The following is a 20,393-nucleotide window of genomic DNA, read 5'->3' as shown; positions in this document are numbered from 1 at the left end:
TTTATAAAGGTATTTTACAGACCTATCATCTGAGCTATATTGACATCGTATTCAGGAGTTTGGCCGGGGCTACTCACAAAAGATTGTCATAGCTGGGCTTGTTGACTATCCACATTTCCTCATAGAAGGAGGGTGCCAGTAGGGTCATAGCACCCTCACCTGAGTATCCAGCCACCCTTTCCAACCAGTTATATGCAATCTGCCCTCATAGCACGGGGCCTTGGGGAAAAGGCTGAGGGAGCGGACTCCATCTGCACAGGTTTGGAGGAGGCATTACCCCTGCTGGGCACAGACCTTCTAGTGTGGGAGCTCTAAGGTCACCCATTCCTGCTTGTAGCCCCTCACCCATTGCTCTGTAAGTCTGACAAACTCATTGTTCTCCAGAGTGGACAGAGGAGTTGTACATCTATTGGTCACTGGGACCAGTGGAGCAATGGATGTCTTCATCTAGGAAGTAACAGTAAAAGGACAGCTCTGTTGACATGCAACAGCTTGACAATAGAAAAGGGAAGAAACTTCTGGTGTGTTGTTCTTCAGTAGGAAAAAGCAGCATCCTAAGGGGGTCTGTAGACTTCCCCAGGGGCACTAGTCAATGGCCCTTAGCAGAGATAGAGTTATTGGAGCTGAGTTCTGTGATAGGGAGACACTCAGAGCACCAGGGCCCTGGCAGCTTGAGATGATGCCTACAGACATGGCTTTCTTCAGTGTGTTCACTTTTTCACTATAGTTCCCGTTGTAGTATATGATGGATGCAACATCATTTGCACAGTGACATGTAAAGATATCCATGAGGGCTGGATCAGTTGCTGCTCTTTCAGACGACCCAGGGTCAGTTCCTAGCACATGTGTTGAGTGGCTCACAACTCTAGCTCCAGGGGATCTGATGATGCCTTTTGGCCTCCATGGGCACCTGTACTCATGGACACACATAGACAAGCACATATATACATAATTTAAAATAAAATAAAATTTTAAGGCTGTCTTGGGTCAGGCAAAGGTGTAAGTGTGGTGGGAGGATCAGATTACTACAGTGCCCTCCTCCAGTCTGCTCAAAACAGTCTTTGCTGCATTTCGTTTAGGCTGAAAGTGAAGAAACAAAGGAGCGTCTGTTCGAGTCCATGCTCAGTGAGTGCCGAGATGCCCTCCAGGCCGTGAGGGAGGAGCTCAAGCCTGATCAGGTGCGACTGGATCCTCCCCAGTCTGTCCTGTCCTGGGGGGGGGGCAGCGGGTCCCAGAGTCTGTGTAGCACTCTCTTAGCCTTTGGGGTGTTTGTAGATGTGATCAGCTTGTTAGTACCAGAGGCCTCTGGGCTCCATCAGGTTTATGACTTCATTCTCATGGCCTGTTCTCCATAGTGGTCATCCCATGGTTTCAGCCTCTTGTCTCCAGGAGTACTCCTGGTGTGTGGTGCTCCCCTTTTGGGTGTGATCCTTTCAGGCATCTGGACTGAAAACTTAAGAACCATTTTCTATCTCTGTGTCACCACACTCCCTTATACTGTCTCTCCCCTGTTGATGACTCCACTTGGTGTTTTGTTAAAGCAGAATCTAGCTGTGTAGCCCAAGATGGACTCCAACTCATGCTCCCTGCCTTAGCCTTTGGAGAGCTGGGCTTGCAGAGGTTGGTAGGCATGACTTGTTTCCACCTCTCTTAAATGATATTTTAACTTATACAGAGATGGCCTGTAATTGTAACATTCTTCAGACAGGCTGGAGGATTGCCAGTTTGGTAATTGAAAAATACTTGAACATTCATACCTGCAGTCTCTTCTACAACATGTGGTAACGTCTGTACAGATGCCGGACGTTAAGGACATAGAAGGCTCTGGGGCTCTTCCTCAGCTGTGACAGCACAGGGTAGACCAGGAATAGTAGACTTAGGGTCTAAAACAGGCCTACAGTGCTGCCGTGGTCTGACTCATGGCTCTGTACGCTGAACCAGCGCCTTGTGCATGCTAGGCACATCTTGTGGGGTTTTGCTTATTTTTAAAAGTTTAAGCCAAGAGCTCGTTTCCCTGACTATAAGCAAACTTAGGCTCTTTCTTTCTCAGTCTTGTGATTAGTTAGGATTGCAAGTGTGTGTTCCCATACCTTTCGGGACTGTCTGTATTGTTGGGATAAAACACTGGGCAGAGAAGCAAGTGCAAGGCCCTGGGTTCAATCCTCAGCTCAAAAAAAAAAAAAAAAAAAAAAAAGAAAAGAAAAGAAAAAGAAAAAGAAAAACACTGGGCAGAAACAGGAACCCTCAACTGGCTGTTGCTCAGCATTCTGTCACTCAAGGCTAGGTTTTGGATGTCAGTGGCAACTGGGTAATCTTGTCATTTTGTAATGTTAATAGGTCTTGATTTCTGAGGGAGACACTTGGAAGAATTTGTGGGTCTGTGCAGCGAACTTTATGGACCACGCTAGTTGAGGAGAACTGAGAGTTGAGGCCAAGAGTTTTACCTTTTACCTTCTTTACCTTTTCAGAAACAGAGAGATTATACCCTCGATGGAGAGTCGGGGAAAGTATCTAATCTCCAGTACCTGCACAGGTGAGGGTCAGTTTACTTCTGTGTGTGTTTATATCAATTTAGAGTTTTAATTTTTGTGTATCGGTACCTACATGTATATCTGTGCATCACATATGTCACTGTGCCTGTGGAGGCCAGAAGAGGGCATCAGATCCACTGGAACTGAAGTTAGAGATGGTTGTGAGCTTCATTGTGGGTGCTGGGAATCAAACCTCTGTCCCCTGCAAGATCAGCCAGTGCTCCTAACTGGAGATCTCAGCTCTAGAGACCCTTATCTCCCGCTCTTTTTTTTTTTTTTTTTTTTTTTTTTTTTTTTTGAGACAGGGTCTCTCTACATAGCCATGGCTATCCTAGAACTCACTGTGTAGACCATGCTGGCCCTGAACTCCTAGAAATCCACCTGCCTCTGTCTTCTGAGTGCTAGAATGAAAGGTGTGCACCACCAAGCCTGGCCCATTTTATGATTTCTTAATATGTAAATATGTAATAAACTATACTAATGCTTATAGATATTTTTGTTGTTGTTGTTTTTGAGACAGGGTTTCTCTCTGTAGCCCTGGCTGTCCTGGAACTCACTCTGTAGACCAGGCTGACCTCAGACTAAGAGATCTGCCTGCCTCTGCCTCCTGAGTGCTGAGATTAAAGGTGTGCACCACCACCGCCTAGCTTTCTTGTTTTATATAGAAAGTTTCATTGATTTGCATACACGTCTCTGTCTGGTTCAGTGTTGATGGCTCTGCTGCCAAGAGAGAGCTCTCCAGCTAGTAGCTCTTGGCTGCTGTTTAGTTTTGGCTTTGTTTGCTTGGTTTTGTTTACAGCTGTGGGGCAGTGGGTGGGCTTTTTGGTTTTGTGTTTTCCATTTTTTTTTAGTGTGTGTGTACATGATGAGTATGTCAGGGTTCATGCATGTAAGGTTAGAGGACAACTTTGTGAAGTTGTTTCTCCCCTCCCACCTTCATGTGGGTTCCAGGAAGAAATGCAGGGGTCCAGGTTTGTGTAGCAAGCACCTTCACCAGCTGATCCATTGCCTTGGTTTTTTGGGTTTTGTTTTGTTTTGTTGTGTGTGTGTGTGTGTGTGTGTGTGTGTGTGTGTGTGTGTGGTGTGTGTGTGTGTGTGTGTGTGTGTGTGTGGTTTTGTTGTTTTTTGTTTTGTTTTGTTTTTGTGCAGGATCTCACTGGTAGCCTAGGCTAGCCTCAAACTCTTGGGACTCTGTTAGGGAGTTTGTGACTCCTGGGAAAAGACCATAGACTCAATCCAATTATAATTAAAAGATTTGTTAGATGCTAGCAGGATGAACAGTCTCTGAGCCAAATTTGAGATTGCCATGAAAGAGAGGTGTGGGGGAGGACTTTTAAAGGGGAAACCACACAAAGACTTTGAATATCTATGCAAGCAAGCAAAACCTCTTCTGCTCTGCCAAATTAAGTGGTTAAGGCAACTCAAAACAATCTTTTTGTAAGCAAGTTATATAAGCAACGAAGAAAAGCACTTAGATCATAATAAGTAGATAGTCAATGCTGTACAGTTTTGGGTGGGTGGGGGTGTCACTGAGTCAGGGTTACTGGGAACTTACCTTCCAGGGACTGGAGTCAGAGACGAACAGCTGGTGGGTACCAAGATGGATGCCTAGTGTCAAGTGGAACTTTAGCCATATCATTCCCTATTGACTGTAGATCATATGAATCAAAATCATTGATTCACATTTAAGGGTAAATGTTGATATTTTAGTTAAGCCATTCAATCAGATCTCAGCCCCCATCTTGAGTAACCCTTTTGTAACTCTCTGATCACAGGTATTTGTAATACAGAAGGATCTGGGAGGCCAGCGTGAGCCTGGGTATGCTAATAAGGACCATGTACCTCCATTCTCAGCCCCCATCTTGAGTAACCCTTTTGTAACTCTCTGATCACAGGTATTTGTAATACAGAAGGATCTGGGAGGCCAGCGTGAGCCTGGGTATGCTAATAAGGACCATGTACCTCCATTTGTCTTTTGATAGTGAAAGGGAAATGGCTCCTTTGGTAGAGGGGAGCTAGTTTCCTAACATTCCAGCTTTTTGTTAATGATAAGGGGTGATGTCTTCTGTAACTGCATCTCAGTGAGAACGTTGGTCAGGCCCAGGAAGGCTGGAATGCTGGTCAAAGCCCTGGAGGGGGCAGGGGTACATCTGGTTTGCTGCCCAGGTTCCGTTGGACCCTCTGAAGCTAGAGAAGTGCAGGTACTTTGGAGCAGTCTGGAATGCTGGTCCCAAGCTGGCCTCTAGCTGACAGGAACTTGTCAGAAGCATCTGGTTTACATTGGCTTCAAGTCCAGGGCTTGTCAGTTCCAAAGGACCACCTGAGGCTAGTGGGTTAGGAGCAGCCTGCAGTCTTCAGCTGATTGCAGATCTGCTGGGACAGTTAGACTAGGAACAGAAGGTAAAGTTTAGGAACTTAGAGGAAAATCTTACATTTGGAACTTTCAGGCCCATTATCCTGGTAGGCAGGGGAAGGGAGGAGTCCCAAGACCAGAAGAGAGAGACATCCCATCTTCAGGAATAGGCAGGTGGGGAAATTTAGGCCGAAGTAATCTGGAGTCCAGTTGACTTGTGAGAGGTGGATCCAAGTCTTATAACTCCCTCAATTTTCTGAAGCTTATGTGAACCTTTAGTTTATAAAAAGAGATAAAAGTTTTAGATATATTAGCATCACTACTGTTTATAATCTATATTAGAATCCACATCATAGAAAAAGCAGCTAACAGGTGTCCGTAAGACAGCTGGAATGGACTTGCGCTTTGAATCATTGCAAAAGATGTAGATTTGGGTTAAAAAGCATGAACAGTTTTTCCCCTGTCTAGAGAACTGGATATGTATAGATTGGACAGAGATGGTTTTAGCCTGATGAGAAGTACCTTTAAGTCTCTACTTAGAAAATAACCAAAGGAAATTTAAAATTCTGCGCTTGTGACTGAATTGTAAGTGGTCAGTGCTCTACCGGGTTTTTTTGTTTTTTTGTTTTGTTTTTTTTTTTGGTTTTTCGAGACAGGGTTTCTCTGTGTAGCTTTGCTCCTTTCCTGGAACTCGCTTTGGAGACCAGGCTGGCCTCAAACTCACAGAGATCCGTCTGGCCCTGCCTCCTGAGTACTAGGATTAAAGGCGTGCGCCACCACGCCCGGCTAAATTCTTTAATGTGTCAAAACTATGCTTGTAATCATGCTAAGTACAAATGTAATTCACTTTCAAGGACAAGTTTTATTTAGCTTTCTGTATATCTTTTCGAGGTTAAAGCAAGTAACTGAAAACAAGCAAAGTTTGTTTAGTTCATATACACTTACTAGACAATGGCCCTCAAACTTGTCAGAGATTCTGCTGAAAACAGCATTTAAAATGTTTAATGGACAAAACTTACCATGACAGACAGACCCCAGCTCCTACAGCCATTGACAGACACCACAGGAGCCTGGTGGGGTGACCACCTAGGTAATGGGTAAGTCTGTCGTTTTAACTGATATACCGGATTATACTTCCTGATATAATTTATGCTTCTCTGATCTCTGACAGCACTGATGGCTAAACTAACTGTCAGTTGGCAGTTCCTTCCCCCAAGGCTGAAGCCACAGTGTCAAAACCAGGCCTCCTTTTTCTAGAGCTATTAAGCCTCCTGTGGAGGAAGGCAGTAACGTTTGCTGGGCTAACAGGCTTCATATTAAAGGGGTCAGGGATTTAGCTCAGTGGTAGAGTGCTCAATAGGCCTTGGTTTCGATCCTCAGCTCAAAAAAAAAAAAAAAGGTTTCAGATGTCACTTTTTACTGTTCTTTATTTAAAAGAACTTGTTCTGCAATGACTATTCTCAATAATAACTACTCATGTCTCTGAGAAATGACTAGATAAAAAGAAAAAGGTTTGCTAGGCAGTGGTGGCGCACGCCTTTAATCCCAGCACTCGGGAGGCAGAGCCAGGAGGATCTCCATGAGTTTGAGGCCAGCCTGGGCTACCAAGGATATGATGCCCTTCTCTGGCATGCAGGTATATATGCAGAGCACTCATACATAAAATACAAATAAATTAAGAATTTTAAGGGGTTGGGGATTTAGCTCAATGGTAGAGCGCTTGCCTAGCAAGCGCAAGGCTCTGGGTTCGGTCCTCAGCCCCAGAAAAAAGAAAAAAACAATTTTTTTTTTTTTTTTTAAAGAATTTGATCATTTATAAAATGACTGAACTTTAACTTGCATGTCCTAATTATCCTTATTAGTTTATAGAAGCTAGCAGCTTTAATAAGATTAGGATTTTACAGTTTTATCCTGGTTACATTTTCATCTTAAAAATTATAATTTTTTTTTTCTTTTTGCCAGAGCTGAGGACCGAACCTAGGGCCTTGCGCTTGCTAGGCAAATGCTCTACCACTGAGCTAAATCCCCAACTCCAGTATTATCTTTTAACAAGTTCAGCTCTGAGTATTTTAAACAAACATATCTAGAATTAGTATTGAGAGATTTTTGGCAGATTTTATTTTGTAACCAGTTTTTAGATTTATTTATTATGTACAGTGTTCTACCGGCATGTATGCCTGCAGGCCAGAAGAGGGCACCAGGTTTCATTATAGATAGTTGTGAGCCACTCTGTGGGTGCTGGGAATTGAACTCAGGTCTTCTGGAAGAGCAGCCAGTGCTCTTAATTCCTGAACCATCTGTCCAACCGTGTTTTACAGATTTTTTAACCACATTTAATTTAATAAGTTTTCAGATCTTAAGGTACAGAAAGTTTATGTTTAAATCTGGTTTGTTTTCTTTGTCCTAGAGTCAGCTGGCCCTCTAACCTAAGACAGAGATTTTGGAGGCAATTCTTAAACAGTCATGCTTGGGTCAGAAGAGGGCCATACCCCAGCTCCAGAGTCAGCTTTTTAATAAAATAGAACACCATAAAACAATATTTTAATATTAGCCATACCCAAAAGACACATAAATCCCCTCAGAACCAAATCCATTTATCAGTGGGAGAGACCAGTATATTCCGAGAAGAAAAAGGCTTAGAGATAAGAAATTCTGGGTTCCAGCCTCCTGCAACAGCACAGTAAGCAGCAGGCAGCAGAACAGGGGCTTATGGTATCTGGGAGGGCTGTAAGTCAGGAGTACCCACATCACCCAGCCCAGTAGTGGGAAAGTGGCAACAGGAGACTGGAGCTAATTGGAAGATAGGACAACCTAGAAAAAGACATCCTTCAGAAGCAGTGTGAGGGAAAAGGTAGAGAAGTACCCATGTACCTGTGGGAATTAAACAGCAGGTTCCTGCAAGCCAGTGAGAGAAACACACAAGCTCCAGTGAGGAGCTAGCATAGAGGCAGGCAGCCAGAAGCAGTCCACCTCGTGGAAATCCTGAAAATGTTGCATAGAACTCAAGGGACACTTTGGCTATGATCTGTTCGAATTCCCATCTCTGCAACAAAACTTGAAAATACAAATCCAGCCGGGCGGTGGTGGCGCACGCCTGTAATCCCAGCACTCAGGAGGCAAAGGCAGGTGGATCTCTGTGAGTTCGAGGCCAGCCTGGTCTACAGAGCGAGTCCAGGACAGGCTCCAAAGCTACAGAGAAACCCTGTCTGGGGGAAAAAAAAAAAGAAAAGAAAAGAAAATACAAATCCAATCCAACAGAGAACAGAAGAAGACAATACAACAACACAATCAGGAAAAAACAAAACAAAAAAAAACAAGCCAGATGAACTCAGACATAATGATGGCCACCTTCACTCATGCACCCAAACCAGGATAGTAGAGCTTCCCCTCTGCCCCAGAGACTGGGTCTACAATCCTGTCAGATCTTGCCTTTTGTCTCTTCTAATATCTGGACTCCAAGACAGAATAGAACAATTCATAGATTGGCTCAAGCTTCAGAAGATGTTGCCCAGCAATTCTTCCAATTTGCATATTTGGGGCCATTATAATTTGGTGTTGCTGGGACCTGTCAAATTCACTTCAGACTTGCTCCCTCTGGTGTCTGTCAAGACCCCTGACCCTGAGTCTGAGGTCTCCCAGGAATCCCGATGGGGCCTCCAAACGTTATGGAGTTTGTGACCCCTGAGAAAAGACTATAGACTCAGTCCAATTACAATTAAAAGATTTATTAGAGCCGGTGGTGGTGGCACACGCCTTTAATCCCAGCACTCGGGAGGCAGAGGCAGGTGGATCTCTGTGAGTTCCAGGCCAGCTTGGGCTACAGAGTGAGTTCCAGGACAGGCTCCAAAGCCACACACAGAAACCCTGTCTCAAAAAACCAAGAAAAAAAAAAGCATTCATTAGATGCTAGCAGGATGAACAGTCTCTGAACCAAATTTGAGATTGCCGTTGAGGGGTGTTGGGAAGGACTTTTTTTTTCCCCCAAGACAGGGTTTCTCTATAGCTTTGGAGGCTGTCCTGAAACTCGCTTTGTAGACCAGGCTGGCCTCGAACTCACAGAGATCTGCCTGCCTCTGCCTCCCGAGTGCTGGGATTATAGGCGTGCACCTCCATCGCCCGGCCCAGGGAAGGACTTTTAAAGGGGAAACCACACAAAGACTTTCAATATCTATGCAAGCAAGCAAAACCTCTTCTGCTCTGCCAAATTAAGTGGTTAAGGCAACTCAAAACAATCTTTGGATATCCATAAGCAAGTTACAGAACCAAAAAAAAAAAAAAAGGCACTCATAACAAGGAAATAGTCGTGGCTGTACATTTTAGGCAGGGGAGTCACTGAGTCAGGGTTACTGGGAACTTACCTTCCAGGGACTGGAGTCAGAGACAAACAACTGGTGGGTACCAAGATGGGTGCCTAGCGTCAGATGGAGCTTCTTTAGACATAACAAATCCTCCTGCCTCAGTCTTCAACATGGTGGAATTTCAGGCATGAACCACTGCACCTAGCCTGAGCCAATAACTGCGGAGCTGCTGTGCCCGCGAGCTCACTGGCGTCCCTCTTCCGACCTCTTCCCTGTTCTGAGCATCCTAAGTTGTCACTTTCCCACTTTAATAATTTCAGCTCAGCTTAATTCCACCTGCAGCACGGTGTCAGGCCAGAGTCTGCTTGTATGCTTCACTGCCGCTCTCCTTCCACTCGTCTGTTTGTTCAGTGTTAGAGACAGTCTCTGTATGTCTGTCGCCCAGCCTTGCTCTGACTTCAGCAGCCCTTTGGTCTCAGCCTCCCAGGTGCTGGATTGCAGGCCCGAGCCAGTGTGCTGCCCCTTTTGCCCATGTTAAATTTGCACATGTTAAATTCCCTTGTCAGTTTCATTTTTCTCTCTTCTCTTAAAATACCTTGTTCAGTTTAGGGGTTTTTTGATGTATTTTAAAAAGATGTTGGGCCCTCAGATCTCGCTAGTAGTTGAGCACATGAAGCCTTCCTGTTTCATCTCAGAGAAAAAGGAGAAAGAGTATCTTTACAAAAACAAAAACACCAAAGAGAAATGTATTACTTGATTAAATTCCACTACTCACCCAACTTTCCTTTACATTGACCTTGAAAATCTTAAATTTCTTGCCCACTGCTTGTAACTTACATGGTAAATGTTTCCTCCGTCTTCAGCCCTGCCTCTCCCTGCTTTTGGCTTTTATTTGTTTGTTTTGGTTTTGGGTTTTGTTTGTTTGTTTGTTTGTTTGTTTGGGGTTTTTGTTTTTTGTTTTTTCTAGACAGGGTTTCTCTGTGTAGCTTTGCGCCTGTCCTGGAACTCGCTTTGTAGACCAGGCTAGCCTCGAACCCACAGAGATCCGCCTGCCTCTGCCTCCCGAGTGCTGGGATTAAAGGCATTCGCCACCACCACTCGGCTTTTTTGTTTGTTTGATTTCAGCAAAATTGGAGTTTATTGAGAGACTCTTGAAAATAATGGACGCTTCTCATAAATGCTCAACTACTGGAGGCCCAGAGTAGGGTGCAACTCAGTAACAAGGTGTTTGCCTAGCATGCATACCTTATGCCCCCAGCTGCCAACACACACACACACACACACACACACACACACACGCACACACATGCACACACATTCCTCCTTGTCACACTTGATCTCCATTCTTGGGGGTTGGTATTTGTGAATGGCAGGTTGACTGTCAGATGACTCAGGTCCTTGGTATATCAAACAGGGTTGGCCCAGAGATGTTATCTGTTTAATCAGCCTGAGGAGAAAGAGGCTCCCGGAGAGCTCTGCACCTGTGTGGAGAGCCCCGGAGTCAGAGTTGAGCTGACCTCCTGACCTGGAGCAGGGCCTCTGAACCCTCACCTCCACCCAGGCTGAGGACACATGGGACAATGAAGCCCTTGCTCTGAGGTCACCTTCCCACCTTCAGAGGTGGCTGGTTCAGGATGGGGGTGGGTTTCCACTCCTAAGATTTCCACGTTTGGGAGGACAGCTTTGGGGCAAAAATGATGAGTCAGGACTCAGGTAGCTTTTGTATTTTCATGAAATTACAACCTATCATTTCATGAAATCTGTACCTGCTTGTGTATAATAGCTACTTTCAGGAAAATTTCTCTCATAACCTTCTCATCTGTCTCAAAATTAACTTTTTCAGTGATTTTCACGTCCTCCATACTTGGTCACTTTCTATCCACTGTAGCTGTGGCCACCCTTCTGCACATCAGCAGTACATCTGCACCCTCAGCTCTGTCCACCCACGTTTCCCACTTCTCCTCCGGGTGCAGCCTTCAGAGTAGCCCCTGGGACTAGTGATGGGGCCACATGGTGTCAGCACACTGCCCTGTGCCAGGAGCCTGGCAGCTGCTTCCTGAAGACTAGCGATATCCTCTGGACCTGGGAGCTCTGTGGCCCTGGGGAAGGGTGTGAAGGGCCAGGCAGCCCTGCTGTGTGACCCCTCAGCCCACCCCCACCGCCCCGGGTCAGCCCCAAGCCACTGCAGTAGTCTCCCCGGAACATGAGTTTCCTTGAGTGTAACCTGAGCTGCACGTGGTACATTGCAGCTACCTGACCTACATCAAGCTCTCCACAGCCATCAGGCGCAATGAGAACATGGCGAAGGGCCTGCACAGGGCTCTGCTGCAGCAGCAGCCAGACGATGACAGCAAACGCTCTCCCAGGCCTCAGGACCTCATCCGGCTCTATGACATCATTCTGCAGGTAACCTTGGGCCTGGAAAGGCAGCCTGCCCCCTGCCATGTTGAACACAGAATGATTTGGGGAGTGAATGGCTGTGGAGAGCCAGGAGTGACTAGTAGCTGAGTGAAAGATAAAGAAAGGTCTTGGAGTAATTCTGAAGCCTAGTGCTACATATTTCAGGCAAATTAAGGTGCTGATAAACGCACCCACAGGCATTCATTGAGTGCTTCTCCCAGGTAAGACACCCAAAGGTGTGAGAGCATCCAGAGACGGAATCCATGCTGTGGCACCTGCTGCATGTTGGTCAGTTAGTAAGTGAGCTTGCTACACATAAGCCAGGCATGGTGAGTCAGACCAGAATCCTAACACTTGGGATGCCCATGCAGACTGCAGTGAGTTCAAGGTCATCTGGGCCCTCTAGACCCTCATCTTTGCTCCTCTTGAGAGAACCTGAGTTTGGTCCCAGAACTCAAGTCAGCCCACAGTCACTTGTAGCTGCAGTTCCTGGGGATCTGACGCCCTCTTCTGGGTTCTTTGCCTGTAGAGGTGGCATACACAAACACACATGCACATAAATAAAAATAAGTCATTAAAAAAACGATGGCACACGCCTTTAAACCTAGCACTTGGGAGGCAGAGGCAGGCAGATCTGTGAGTTTGAGGCCAGCCTAGTCTGCCTACATAGTGAGTTCCAGGACAGCTTAGGCTACATAATAGAGGGACCCTGTCTCAAGAAGAAGAAAGAAAACTTAAGTAAAGAAGAGTTGAGAAAGATACCTGATGCTAACCTCTGTCCTCCATGTGCACACACACGTACATACATGTAGGTCTATGCATGCCTAACACTAGCTGCCTAACAAATGAGTGGACCAATCTAAGGTCTGGTTTTCTAATCTGTGTGGTCCAAGGAGTCTGAAGGTTGGTGAGGAGCTGAGTGGTAAAGGATGAATGCACGTTTGGTGTGGGGACCGGAGGGGACACCAGGCCAGTCACTGCCAGGTCACATTGTGCTGGCTTCCCATTATTTTGAGTGTAGACTCTCTTTCTCTGCCCTTATCTGTTCCTAAAAGGTCTTCTGACAAGATCACTCTGAGGCCTCTCCTCATGGATTTTCTTGTTGCATCTGTTGTACAGAATCTGCTAGAATTGCTGCAGCTTCCTGGCTTAGAAGAGGACAGAACCTTCCAGAAGGAGATAGGCCTCAAGACCCTGGTGTTCAAAGCTTACAGGTACTGACTGGCCTTCGGGGTGAGCAGGGCTCTGCAGTGTATCCCAGCAGTGAGCTTTGCAGTGTGTACTGCCCTGTGGGACACGCGGTCATTGGCTCTCATGATGCTGCCTTGCTGTGTAGAGGATGCTCGGTGTTACAGGAAGGCCTCAGCAAAGGTGGCAGCAGCAGTTTCCAGAGTTCCTCATCTACATTTCTGATAGACTTTGGGGTTTTCTCGCTTCTTCCCTCCATTCAGAGCAGCCGGTTCAGGGAACCTGAGCTGAGTGGGATGAAGCTGGGCATCTCAGCTCCTGAGATGAGGCAAGGTGTGGCTTACTTGAAAGTGGGCTGTCAGCAAGGCCAGGGATCTGGCAGACAGAGTGTACATGCCCTCGTCTTTCATGGCTCTCCTGCCCTTGGGCCTTTGCTTGCCTGGTCCCGTCTGTTGTGGCGGGGCAGCACTAAGGTTCTGTTGGGCCCCGCAGAGTTTTGTTCGGTTTTCTGAAAGGAGATGATTAGGGATGAATAAATAGTTGTGGCTTAGACATGTAGACAGTGGTGCGTGAGGGTTTAGGTTGGATCTAGTCAGCGTTCCTCCCCTGCCTGCCTCTAGTTGTGACCATCCTTGGGAGCCGCCTCCTCTGCAGTCAGCCAGTGAAGGACAGGGCTTGTGTTGGAGCTGCAGAGCTGAAGTGCTGGGGTACACATGCTGCTGAAGTGTGCTGAGGGCTAGGGTGGGGTTTCCCAGGCCGTGATCCAGAGTTGAGAATCCTGTTTCCAGATCTCACGTTAAGCCTGACAGCAGGGACAGCCTTGGTGTCAGGCAGCTGTTGCTTTAGAGGCTGCGCTCTCTCCATCAGGTGCTTTTTCATTGCCCAGTCCTACGTGCTGGTGAAGAAGTGGAGCGAAGCCCTCGTCCTGTATGACAGAGTTCTGAAATACGCAAATGAAGTTAGTTCCGATGGGGGCGCCTTCAAGAACAGCCTGAAGGTGAGCTGGTGATCTCTCTTTGTTTCCAAGTGTTAGTGAGGAAACAGGGACTGTGAGGGGACAGCAGCTGGCAGCTTCTGAGGAAGCCCTTCCCCTGCCATCATCCTGAGTCATCTCTGTGTGACCTAACCTGCTCTAGGCCTGAAGAGGATTTCGCTGTGACAGAGCAAGCCATTTTATCCAGCTGTGGTAGGACAAACCTGTAATCCTTGCCCTGCAGAGGCTGAGGCTGAAGGATTAGGAGTTTGAAACTAGTCTAGGCTTCAAAGCAAGCTCAGAGTCAACCTTGACTACATAGCAAAAGCCCAACTCCAGAGATAGAGTGGGGAAATGCCACTTTTTGCTTCAAAAGAAGTAAACCATGTATTGTTCTCAGCTTGGCTACTCATGGAAATCACATGGCAAAACTTCAAAAACATTGACATGTCCTCACCAGAGGGTCTGCTTTGACTGGTGTGGGATCTGGGAGTGGACACTGGAGTTTTTGAAGCTCCACAGTGGTTCTGAAGTCAAGGTGTGACCCTGCTGAGACCTTCCTGCATAGAGTCCGCTGAGGACCAGCTGCCTGTAGAGATTCAGGCTCCAGCACTTAAACCCTGCTGTCCCAGCACTCATGCCATGGAGGCAGGAGGATCTTGAGCTCCAGGCCAGCCTGGGCTGCATAATGAGTTCTAGACTAACAGGGCCACTTAGACCCTGAAAAGGTAAAGAAGCAGTAATTGGCTATTTAGAGGAAGCCATATTCTGTAAATAGAAGCAGGTGGATTGGTCACAGGCCAGCACAGAGCCACTGCAGTGTGCACACAGCATGCCATGCCCCAGAGAGACCTGGCTGTGACCTCCAAAAAGCACATGAATTGTTGCAACCACAGTTGCTCACAATAGACATTTGTGGAAACAACTGAATGGTCATTTGGTGGCAGAGCATCGCTCAGAGTGCTCAGATTCCTGAGTCCAGTCCTCAGCACCTGTGAGGGCAGTTAGAGGCCAGTAGTGTTTGAGAGGAGTCAGAGGTGGGGTGAGAACATGGCCATATGAGCAGATAGAAATGGGGCAGGATCCGGGCGGATCTGGTTTACAGAGTGAGTTTCAGGACAGCCAGGGCTGTTAACACAGAGAAACTGTGTCTTGAAATACCAAAAACGAAGAAGTGGTGGGGCAGCCTGGCATCGTGGCATCCGTGTGTGGTCACAGCGCTGGGAAGGCTGAGGCAGGAGGAACACCATGAGTTTGGCTAGCCCTGGGGCCTTAGTGAGACCTTGTCTCTAAGGCGAGGAGAGCAGCTGCCGAGGGATGAGGTGGCTGAGGTCTTGACTCTGCACCCACTTTTGTTCTGGGGTGTGGCTGGCCCAGCATTTGCCCTTCAGGCTTCGGGGCTCCCATTTAGCAAATGGAAGTCCAGAGTGGCCCCCAGGGTGCTCCTGAAGGTTAAATTAGCAACTGAGTGCTCTGCGGGTGTCGGGCATGGGCTGCAGTTAGAGCATGATGGGCAGAGCAGTGACACTCTTTCATTCACTGGTGCTTTAGCCCTGTCAGCCTTTCCCACTTGAAAGAGGCTCACTGTGTAGTTGAGGCTGACCTTGAACTCTTTGTTCTCCTGACCTCTACCTCCCAAGTGCTACGATTATAGGCATTAGCCACCAGGCCCAGCATGTATTGGTTTTTTATAGTTGAGACCTTTTTTTTTTGAGCTGAGGATCAAACCCAGGGCCTTGTGCTTGCTAGGCAAGTGCTCTACCGCTGAGCTAAATCCCCAACCCAAGACATTTTTAAAAATAGACCTTTTTTTTTGTTTTTTGTTTTGTTTTGTTTTGTTTTGTTTTGAAACAGGGTCCTGGAACTCACTCTGTAGACCAGGCTGGCCTCAAACTCACAGAGATCTGCCTGCCTCTGCCTCCCGAGTGCTGGGATTAAAGGTGTGCGCCACCACTGCCTGGCTGACTTTTTATCTTTTTTTTTTAAGTCTACAATGTCTCTCAAAACCCCAGTGGGCTCATTGAATGCAGGTTCGTGTGGCTTGCTGCTCTGCCTTGCCTGCTGGTGAGTGTGTGTTCTCTGTTCCTGCAGGACCTGCCTGATGTGCAAGAGCTCATCACGCAAGTGCGCTCAGAGAAGTGCTCCCTGCAGGCTGCAGCCATCCTGGGTAAGCCACCTGCCTGGTCTTGGCTGTGTCCCCAGACTTCTCCTGGTCTTCTTCCACACCCTACACCTCTATTTTACTCTAAAAAGGTTTGCTATGAGATTGCTCTTTCCTAGCCTTACCGTCCACCACACTAGGCACTGAACTGTGGAGGGCTTTGGAGAAGCCTCGTCACTGCCCCTTCTCCTCAGCGTCTTCCAGGCTCTACAGCTCCTCTGGGCTGGCCACTGTTTGTACCACTTCTTCATCTGGGAGGGAAGCCTCACTCTCTCTCTGCCCCTACGGACCTAGCTTTACTTGGAATATAGAGCCATGATTACCACAGTGGTAAAAAGCCTTAATTGTGACAAGAATGTGCAGAATCCCTGTCCTTACTGAACCCTGTGCAATTTCCAGATGCAAACGACTCCCATCAAACAGAGCCCTCCTCTCAAGTCAAAGACAATAAGGTAAGGCAGTTTGTGCGTTTGAGGACTAGGGGGACCATTCTGCCCCTAGGTCTAGGTACCCCCTGTTTCTTCCCTTTTCTTGCCCAGACACCCACAAGTGACTCAGATGCCCTGTTAGTTGTCCATATCCCTAGGGAAGTAGGGAACAGTCTTGACTCCAATGTCAATAACTAATAAAAGTTGGGAATGGGGGCTGGAGAGATGGCTCAGAGGTTAAGAGCACTGACTGTTCTTCCAGAGGTCCTGAGTTCAGTTCCCAGCACCCACATGGTGGCTCACAACCGTCTGTAATGAGATCTGGTGCCCTCTTCTGTATACATAATAAATAAATAAATCTTTAAAAAAAAGTTGGGAACATAGCCAGGCGGTGGTGGCTCATGCTTTTAGTCCCAGCACTTGAGAGGCAGAGCCAGGCTGATCTCTGTGAGTTTGAGGCCAGCCTGGTCTACAGAGCTAGACCCAGGACAAGCACCAAAACTACACAGAGAAACACTCTAAAAAAAAAAACCAAAAACAAACAAAAAAGTTGGGAACATGTAGCTGGAGAGATGGCTTAGTGGTTAAGAGCACTTGTTGCTCTTGCAACAGACCCAGGTTTGATTTCATGCACCCATGTGATGGCATAGAACCATCCCTAACTTCAGTTCCAGGGCAGCCAAAGCCCTTTTCGGACTTCTGCAGGCACTGGGCATGCAGGCGCTACACGTACATGTATTCAGATAAAACATTCACACACACAAAAAGGAAGCGATAATAATAATAATAATAAAAGGTAAGTTAGGAAGGAACATGCTGTGTAAGCCCTCAGACATGTGTCCACATGTACACACACAAACTGAGGGCTGAGAGAAAACACGTGCAGGCTGCATGCCCAGTACAGCAAATGTCCGCTGTGAGCCTTCTGACGGACGTCTTGATCTGTCTTCCAGCCTCTGGTGGAACGGTTTGAGACCTTTTGCCTGGACCCTTCCCTTGTCACCAAGCAAGCCAGCCTGGTGCACTTCCCGCCAGGCTTCCAGCCCATCCCTTGCAAGCCCCTCTTCTTTGACCTGGCCCTCAACCACGTGGCCTTCCCGCCCCTGGAGGACAAGCTGGAACAGAAGACCAAGAGCGGACTCACAGGATACATCAAGGGCATCTTTGGATTCAGGAGCTAACCAGGCTTTTCGTCAGGGGCGGAGGTCCTGACTTACTCTGTAGTGTGAGACAAACCCAGCGAGTTCCATGGCATTAAATCCAGGTCTCCAATGGCCGGGGGCAGGCAGAGCTCAGCACCCTCAGCCCTGCGTCCCTCATCTTGTGTGTCCATGACTTACTTTCATGACCTATCATCCTCTGGGCCCAGAGTCGGGGTCTCTCTGCCCCCTGTGCCTCCTGGGGACCGCTGCGGTCCTGGCCCTTATAAGCCATGGCTGATCGCTTTTGTCCAATAATGTGTTTGGGGGTTCCACACACATTATTGGGAGGGGTTAGGGAGTGTTTGTCATGTGTCCTCGGTCCCATGGATTTGAAATGAACTCCTCCTTTCTGTGAGCATCCAGAATCACCTCCAGTTTGTCAGTGACTGAAACGAGGGTAGTGTCCCCCAGAGTCATGGTCAGCCTTACCCCTCCTCCAAGAACAAGCAGAGCGCTCTATTTTTAACTATGTTACACTCGGAAACAATGAAACCAAATCTTTATTAAAAGGCAAAGATGATGGAGACTGTGCCCATTCTTTACATGTCTTCCCTCACTCCCATCCAGCCCTAGGGGACCTGGTGGAGCGACCAGGGGAGCAAGTGCATCCTGCCTTGCTGGTGGCCTGGGGTGGCTGGCACGGTTTGTGTGGGATGCACTGCTCTCAGAGTCCCCACCTGTATGTTTGGATGCCATCACAATTTTGTCGCTTTCTTCCCTTCTCACCCTGTGGCTGTTTTCTTTGGACATACTTTCCTCTCTTTAGTTTCTGTTACAGCATCAGTAATGGACATCACAACAAGCAATGTGAGAAAGAATAAACCTGAAATGCACCACTACCTCTCAAGTCCCTTTGGAAAGCATAGGTTCTTTGTTCCACTGTGTGTGTTGGGAGGGGAGTCCACCAGGAATGAAATGTTGGCTCCATTATGTTTCAGACTGGAACAGGCTGGATGGGGTGACGGCAGGCTGAAAGCTGAGGGTTTGACTGCATTCTTCAGAGTGTATCCCAGCATGCATACCAGGGTGGAAAGTACTACAGAAGACCTGAGCTAGCCTGGGCTCAAAGAGGTGGGCATCAAGGATCCTCAAAGCTGTTCATTACATATGTGTTTCCTTTTCCTCTCTGCTTTCCTTCCTGCTTCCCTTGCTCTGAAGATGAGCAAGATGGCTGACTGCAGGTTGACAGCTGAGTTTAGTACTGAAGGCTCTGGTCCATATCCCCGACGGGCTGAGGGGTGCCAAGTTATTCCATTTTCTTTCAGAATTGGTGATGGAACCCAGGTCCGCACACTGGACCTACCCTTTTCCTCCTTTGTGCTGCAGTCACACAGTCTGGGCCACGGATCTGCTTCTCCCTGCACACATCCCCTGCCCTTTTGGCTTATTCTCTGCTCCGAGGCCCTACTGTGTGTGCATGAAGCCTCCAGCCCACCTTGACCCAGTGTCTAAGCGCCATGAGGGACTGGGTTAGAGAGGCTCTTTCCAGGTTTTCCTCATCTCTCTAGGAAGCATCCCTGTCTCAGTCTCTCCTACAGCTCCTCTTTTTCTACAGCACAGCCCCATGGGGTCCACACTTCAAATGGTAGGGACAGAGGTGCACATCACTCTGATCACGCTCTTCAAGATTGTTGGATGTTTTTCCTTCCTCCTGGCTATCCATTCCTCCCAAGTGTCTCTGCCTTCAACACCCTGGGAGCGCTGGCCATGGTCAGCCTCTTGCTGACCGTGACATAATGATGTAGAACATTGCACCTGGGACACACCATGTATTTACATAAGAAAATAGACTTGGCAGGGGTCAGAGCTGAGGTCTCCAGCTCACAGATTCTTGGATACTGGCAGGATTCATGGACATTCAGGCAGCCTGAGTCACAGTCCTTAGGCTCAGGAGGTGGGCCCTGTTCTTTGGTGGCTCATGTCCCTTCCTGGAAGGACTCCTGTCCCTGTCTGCCTTCCGGATTGACAGTGCACGCCAGGGAGAAGCCACGCCTGTTTTTTGTCTTATGTTTTTGTTGTTTTTCAAGACAGGGTTTCTCTGTGTGGCTTTGGAGCCTGTCCTGGAACTCGCTCTGTAGACCAGGCTGGCCTCGAACTCAGAGATCTGCCTGCCTCTGCCTCCCGAGTGCTGGGGTTAAAGGCCTGTGCCACCGCTGCCACCGATGGCTCCACTCCTGTTTTAACACTCATCTGCTTCCTTATCTGAGAGGTTCTACCTGCTGGGACACGGAGAGGCTAGTGAGGGTTCTGCTGCGAAGGGACAGGTGCTACAGAAGGCCTTTGGAGACGCCAGTGTCTTCCACCATGCCCTCACTTGATGTCTCCCTCTGACTCTGGCTATTCTTCATGTCGAGAGTAAATTTTCGGAACCTGTGCTTGCAGTGGGATTATAGCTTGCCAGGCTCGGCTCCAGCATCCTTCCCCTGGTAGCAACTGAGGTGACAGCCTCCAATGACCGAGGAACCCTGTTCCCACAGTGGCCCTGAACTGCAGGAAGCGCTTCTTCCTAAACGCTGGGGTGCTGGCTTCACCCTTCCAGGAGAGAAGGGCCCTGCTCACTGTCATCTGGCGGACTGTACACCATTAATTACACAGAAAAGCTAGTTGATCACAGGATTCCAAGCAGCCCCTTGCTGTCTACATCCCTGAAAGCTTAGCACATTCAGAGGGCTAAGAAAATACCCAAAGATAGCAAAGATATGTGCTGCTTCTGATTTATTTATTTTTATTTTGAAGACAGTTGTTGCTACAAAGGAGATAGAAAGCAGATTTAGCTGTAGAATTTATCGATGCTCCAAAGCACGAGAGAATAAATTGGAAGCTGCCTGTATCCTGACAGCACCAATTGGAACAATCTAA

At 47.7% G+C, this 20,393-nt stretch overlaps 1 protein-coding gene across 1 annotated transcript in view; it reads left to right on the top strand.

The window, feature by feature from the left end:
- Srp68 (signal recognition particle 68) overlaps positions 1–18,373 on the top strand; it is a 36,837-nt gene extending 18,464 nt beyond the window's left edge. Inside the window, exons 9-16 of the mRNA XM_036196611.1 lie at positions 1,080–1,178; positions 2,469–2,533; positions 11,432–11,588; positions 12,702–12,796; positions 13,638–13,767; positions 15,835–15,910; positions 16,304–16,356; positions 17,286–18,373. Of these exons, the coding sequence (XP_036052504.1) occupies positions 1,080–1,178; positions 2,469–2,533; positions 11,432–11,588; positions 12,702–12,796; positions 13,638–13,767; positions 15,835–15,910; positions 16,304–16,356; positions 17,286–17,513 (903 nt within the window). The 3' untranslated portion in view covers positions 17,514–18,373. The remainder of the gene's footprint in view (positions 1–1,079; positions 1,179–2,468; positions 2,534–11,431; positions 11,589–12,701; positions 12,797–13,637; positions 13,768–15,834; positions 15,911–16,303; positions 16,357–17,285) is intronic.
- Positions 18,374–20,393: the final 2,020 nt, after the last annotated feature.

Source organism: Onychomys torridus, chromosome 8, assembly GCF_903995425.1.
Source record: "Onychomys torridus chromosome 8, mOncTor1.1, whole genome shotgun sequence".
NCBI classification, from domain to species: Eukaryota; Metazoa; Chordata; class Mammalia; order Rodentia; family Cricetidae; genus Onychomys; species Onychomys torridus.
This window is presented reverse-complemented; position numbering and strand designations above follow the sequence as displayed.